The sequence below is a fragment of the Rhagoletis pomonella genome, unplaced genomic scaffold (genome assembly GCF_013731165.1).
Source record: "Rhagoletis pomonella isolate Grant_MI unplaced genomic scaffold, Rhpom_1.0 Rhpom_scaffold_00001, whole genome shotgun sequence".
Lineage (NCBI taxonomy): Eukaryota > Metazoa > Arthropoda > Insecta > Diptera > Tephritidae > Rhagoletis > Rhagoletis pomonella.
The window spans coordinates 18,384,113-18,390,220 of record NW_023458555.1 but is presented as its reverse complement, the minus strand read 5'-3'; the positions used below and the strand labels follow the sequence as shown (position 1 = coordinate 18,390,220).

General features: G+C 36.0%; 2 protein-coding genes across 6 annotated transcripts in view; one reads left to right on the top strand and one right to left on the bottom strand.

The window, feature by feature from the left end:
* LOC118740354 (probable multidrug resistance-associated protein lethal(2)03659) overlaps positions 1–6,108 on the top strand; it is a 138,556-nt gene that overhangs the window by 115,805 nt on the left and 16,643 nt on the right. The window lies entirely within an intron of this gene.
* Positions 932–4,865, bottom strand: LOC118738380 (multidrug resistance-associated protein 4-like). The gene is made up of 3 exons (XM_036469342.1): positions 4,655–4,865; positions 1,263–1,394; positions 932–1,163 (listed from the first exon to the last, which is right to left on the bottom strand). The coding sequence occupies exons 1-3, from the start codon at positions 4,837–4,839 to the stop codon at positions 932–934; spliced, it is 549 nt and encodes a 182-aa protein (XP_036325235.1). The 5' UTR covers positions 4,840–4,865.

Sequence of the window (6,108 nt, the reverse complement as noted above, 5' to 3'; positions counted from 1 at the left end):
ATGATCCAATGATCCGATCTAAACCAAATTAGTAAGGGACCACCTTTACACCTTTCCTTAAAAAAAAAGAATTATAGAAATGGGTCAACGTGGTCCAAAGTTATGCGGTAACATCTATTTAAAAAAATATCTAATCCGACGAAGTGATAACCTCCTCTTTTTTGAATTCGATTAAAAATAGATAGATAAAAACTAACAAAAAAAATATTATTAAATAAAAAATAAATAAAAAAAGATAAACAAGAAAAACATGAAAGTATGTTTCTAGAAAGCCATTAATTAAAAAAAGTATTTTTCTTTTGTAAATAATACAATCTTAAAATTAAAAGAAAATTAAACTAGAAATGAAAAAATTAATTTAAAAAAGGTTAAATTAAATAAGTTCCTAAAAATTAAATTAAATTAAAAAAATATCATTTTATAATAATAACATCTAAAATTTAAAAGTAAATTAAATTAATAAGGAAAAAAATAATTAAATTAAAGAAATAAATAAATTAAATGAAATTAAATAAATTAAATAAATATATAAAAATTCGCCGAATTTGGATCTCTCGAATGGCACGCGCGTGCTCTGTTCACTCGGCCATTACGACTGTGGGAGCGGCGCGTGCTTTCTTTCGAAATAGATTTTCACCACGAGTGGTAATGGAGAGAGTTTCTTTCTAAGACTCTTGAGCTAGATTAACAAAAGTCTTTCGAACTATCTTGCCATCTGTCTTTCATTTGTCTTACGAAAGACTTTTTACTATCTTAGCCAGAATTGCCCTGTTAGAATACTCCTATACCCTTCCCGCATAGTTGAAAAAATCTCCAATAAAAATGCCCCCGCCCTAATCAACATAGCATATTTACATTGGAGTATTTGTTTTTAGAAAGTGTAAGTGAACATTGTTTGCTCTTTACTAACTAAGCCTAGATATTTATTCAACTATAAACACTTACCACCGCCACTGCCCGCACCCACACCAATATCAGTGACCAACGATAACAATGACATATTTTTCATGGTGGCTGCCTCAATGGAACGCACTGTCCGACTTGTGGCATTTGCTATCACATCTTCTGTGCCCGTGGTGACATTCGTCATGCGAACTGAAGTGGGCGCATTTTGCTTTTGAAATTGCATCAGTAGTTGCGCTAGCACGGCTGGTATGAGTGATCTGCGAAATGCAAACAAAGAAATTGCATTGGAGTATCGCTGTATGCATGTAAATTATTGTGCGATGCAGCAATTCATTTGATTTCCTCCATAAACTTACTTAATTATGATGTAAATGAGCGATATGATGCCATCAACTACGGCGGGTAGCCAGAATGTGCGAAGTATTGCATTACGCAGCAGTGGTCTGCGTCCTTTGCGATGTGCGCGCTCCACTTCACTGTACCATTTGCTGATGGGATAAAGACGATAAAGATAATGATGGAGTAGGAATTTAACTTAATTTAAGAATAATTATTTTCGCTTGTCTTCACTTCTCAAATGTCATACGAAATAATTAATTAATGCTGCTAATTTCTTACTGTCTTAAGAAAATATGTTTATTGCATCAATAGCTTTCGTTAGGACGAAGGTAATCTCCCTGAAGTATCAGAGTTCAGAGGCTCACAATTCGTATATGTACTTGTGGCCCATAACCAAAGATCAGGGTAACTTCCTTCAAGACAGAAAGACCTCGCACGCAAGCATTATAGTACCGCGTTCGGTCGAATGCACAATGCTTAGAGTTCTACTCCCAAGATGCCGTTACCATAATATACAGTGCTGGAAAAAATTATGGTAACATACAGCTTTCATATATTTTGTATTGTTTGAAGAACTCTTTCATTTTAAACACATTCCGATTTCGTACATTTCTTTTACGTTAATTAAAATCTAGACTTCTTTTGCAAGGGCAATAAGCCATAAATAAATTGTGGCCCCTTCTTTAATTTTGGCCTGGAAGATATAATAGAAACACAGTGTTATTTCTAAATAAACTAAGCTTTGAACTAAAAATTCTTACAAAAATATTATTGTTTTAATAGCTTATTGAATCGCCGCATTGCCTGATTACCTCTTCGCATATTCGGTGCATCGAATTGACGAAGTTTGCACAAACACTTTTCGGAATGGAATACCACGATTTTAGAATGTGGCGCCACAATTCGTCTTTATTGCTGGCTTTAAAAGGCCCGATTCTCTTCTTTAAGTCTGCCCAAAGGTGGTCAATAGGGTTGAGGTCTGGCTATTGTGGCGGCCACTCCATAGCCTGCACTGTTTCCTTCTTTAACCACTACTTTACCAGTTTTGATGCATGTTTAGGATCATTATCCTGCAGTAAATCCCACCGCAATGGCATTTCCTCTTTAGCATAGGAAAGCCTTATCGTCTGTAATATGTCTACATAGTCAAGCGCGCACATTTTGTTCTTAATTTAAAGTATTGGACCAACTCCTTCCTTCGGGAAGCAGCCCTATACCATAATGGAACTACCGCTGTGCTTAACCGTTTTTTTTTCGTGTGTTGTGGATCAAAGGCTGTGTTCGTAGGACGTTTTACGTACTATTTTCCATCTGAGCCAAACATATTACTCTTTGTCTCATCAGACTGCAGCACATTTTTCACCATTTTGACGAAAAAGATGTTTTCTGGCAAAACCAAGTCTGTTGTTTTTGTTTTTAAGGCTCAGCAACGGTACCTTTCTAGAGATTCTGGCTGAAAGTTTGGCTTCTGCCAATCTGTACGTCATGGCTTGGCTTGTTACATCTACATTCAATTCTGTTTTCAGCTTTCTTGAGGACAGAAGAGGGTTATCTTTGTAATGCCGAATTAAACGCCTTTGATCGCTAGCAGTAATTTTTCGCTTTGTACGTCGTGTTTCTGGTTTTTTACGCTATGAAGGGCAGGGAACACCTTCGTTTTGGAACAGCCCACCAAATCTACTATCTTACTCATCGAATTTCCTTGTTTTCTTAAACTTATTATTAAGTTCTTCTCCCCTTCCGTGCAGTGTTTAGCTCGGCCCATTTTATTCTTTTTAATGTTTCAATAACCTATAGTATAACTCTACTTTAGTTAACATTCTTTAAACACGCAATTAGAAGTGCCAAAAATAATTAATTTACCTTTTGTAAAGCACCAATATTAACAAACACGTTTTGTTTCTATTATTTTTTCCAAGCGCAATTATTCAATTGTGTACTCTCTCGCACATAAAGTGGAAAGGAGACAAATTAGCGGAATATAATGTTTTGCAAAAGAAGAACCTTTAACTGATATTTGTACAGGGTGCGCCATTCCAAAAAATATATATAACTTGTGTAGATATAATTGATTTCATATTTTTCAATAAGTTGTTTCTATTATTTTTTCCAACACTGCATATACGCCGACGTGCACCATTGTAGTCTCGGTTTACTTGCCATACGATTTCATACTCCGACCTCCTTCGCTGAGGATTATGGACATCGTTCAGTATGCCGAGTCGAATGGTTTGGGTCAAATAGAGGGTCTTTTCTGATGTTGCAAGAGTCATAAAAATTGTCCACTCCACGTTATCTACAAGATTGCTAACAAGGATGCCCTGAGGGCGATTGAGGAAGCGCTATTGACAGAAATGCTAGATTTCGATCACATCCTAGCTAACGTGGATGATGTTTGGTATAAGGACAGCCTTTCAGGGAAGTTTGTGCAGGGAACAAAGGATCCTAATTAATGAATGAATAGTGCGCTTTGCGGAGTATTATTTACAACTCTAGTAATTTTGTTCGCCTTGCTTAGAGGCGTAAACCTATGGTAAAAACCAGAGTGGAAACGAAGCCGAAGGTGAAACTGAAATCGCTAGCGATTCGGCTGCAGCTTCGATTCCACTCTGGTTTTAACCTAAGCCTTTTCACCAGAAAATGAGAAACGAATAAAAATCGCTCTAACCAAAACCGTAGCGTAACACTTGTAACGAAGCTGACAAGAGAGGCTCACATCAAACAGAAGGTAAATCGGGCGCTGAGAGTTTCCGGATAATGCGAACTTTAAGTAAGACTTGTGGTCTGAGGCCGACCACGACATACATACGCTGCTGTAGGATCCAATAAGGAGCAATCTTTTGGATTGTATCACGATGATAGGAGTTCAGAGCACAGATATTTCTTTAGAAAGTTGACAAATCCCTACCCTTTTTGTTTGGTCCCTTATGACAAACTGATACTTGGAGTGGCTTTTGGAAAGAAGAACACCCAACTTTCCTACGAGAGAGCCATGGACACAAGCACTTTCTAGGAAATCTCAGAACGCGACGGCTCTAAGATTGAAAATTGTACTAAAGCTTGATGGCATCTGGGGGGTATCTCCATAAACTGGGTCGAATGTACTGAAAAATGACAAACTCGGGACCCGTTGCAAATAACAATAGGCAGAGTTATTCCATTCCCTTCAAGAGAAAAACCTCAACTGATAATTTTTCTGAAAGTCTAGTTAAGGAGGCGAGTAATCTATTTTCCTCTATTTTGATTCTCTAACCCAACTATACGATTGCCTCAGGTTCCGACAGCCTTGCCCTTCTAACAAGGCACTAATCACTTAATTTCTTGATGGCGCGTATTTTTTAGTTTGATTCTAAGTATTTCATATTTAATTTGTATGCAATTTTTTTTCTTTTTTAGTATCTTTACTTACTTTTCTAAACGATCTCCTAAATCTTCTGAACAATCTTGCGGTAGGCACTGGGTTAAGTCATCGGTATTTAAACCTTGCTTGGACCCCTTATAGAGCAATGGTATGGCCCAAACAAAAAGTAATTGCGAAAATATATTGGCATGACGGCGAGGATTTAATTTTTCCGGCTTGCGTGAGCTGTCCATTTTGCGTCAATGATCACAGTATTGCTAAAGCTGTAATGAAAAGAAAAAAAGTGAATAAAAACTATAATTGAGTTCGTTTCCATAATGGCATCTTTTTATGGTATAATTACAGTAGAAATTCGAAACTACGGAAATTATTATATGTACATACACATACTCGCAATTAGGAACACTACATAAGATAAGTTAAACCAAATAACTCAAAGTTTCCAACCTTGTAAAAGATTTATAAAAATTAGCCATTTAAAAAAAAAAACGGTCACCAAAATTTCAAGTTTTTAATCAAAACTTCCAAAAAAAAATTCGGGTATGTAGTTCAAATTTTGTGCAAGTTTCGTGCGGCTAAGGATTCGCATCGATTTTTGATAATCTCTTTTTTGCTGACGTACATCTTTTCGTATCCGAAAACGAACAGAAAACGACTACAATAATCTTTTTACTTTCCAAAAATGTTCAAAAACAGTGCGGCTTTCGTACCCGGAAACGCAAAGGAAACTTCTCGAAAGAGATGATGTTATTTGAAAGCAATAATTATATTTTATTTTTTCAAGCTGAACATTTGAACGCATAAGCAGAGGCGCATTTCACAACCACTTTCGGTACTTTCCTGTTCATGCGTTTCTGCCGCACAATTTAGTGGGAAAAAACGGATCGTCAAAGTATCCGCAAATGGAATCGGTAAAGGGACAAAAATACGCATTTCATCAAATTTTTTCCTATTTCGGTAGCGTTTTCGGGTTTTTTGCTGACTGAGGGTGGTACGGCACAAGTATGCATGTACATATATTCATTAGGGTGTTTCAAATTTAGGCGATATTTTTTTTCTCTGTGCTACCTGAAAATCTAATACTTTATAGATAAATAATAAAAAGTTATGCCGTTAAAAAAAATTCTAAGTGCATTAATTTTTTATTTTCTATAAAGTATTCGATTTTCGAATGAAACATACATATTGCTGACGAACCCATGCAGCCTTATCTTTTTTATTCAAGTTTAAGATTTTACCTCGTTAGTTATCATCAAAATCAAAATACAACATAATTAACAAATGAAGAGGACTTTATGATTAAACGACTGCTTAAAGTTGTGTGACTTTTAAAGTGTGTACTTTAGACTGTGTCACAAAAAAAAAAATCAAATTGTTTTATTTGTTTCGGCAAGGAATGGCAAATCTTCGAGTGTATTTCTACCTTTCTACCATGACAAAACTTCTTATAAAACAATTCGAACGTTGCAGTATAGTTAGAAGTTCGGCTGCTCCATTCCAAA

Excerpts from the sequence above, each read along its gene's own strand:
- LOC118738380 (XM_036469342.1), bottom strand. The coding sequence starts at position 4,839 with ATGGACAGCTCACGCAAGCCGGAAAAATTAAATCCTCGCCGTCATGCC. Across the intron at positions 1,395-4,654 it reads TTAGGAGATCGTTTAGAAAA|CAAATGGTACAGTGAAGTGG; the intron begins GTAAGTAAAGAT and ends TTATCCCATCAG. Across the intron at positions 1,164-1,262 it reads CTCATTTACATCATAATTAA|ATCACTCATACCAGCCGTGC; the intron begins GTAAGTTTATGG and ends TGCATTTCGCAG.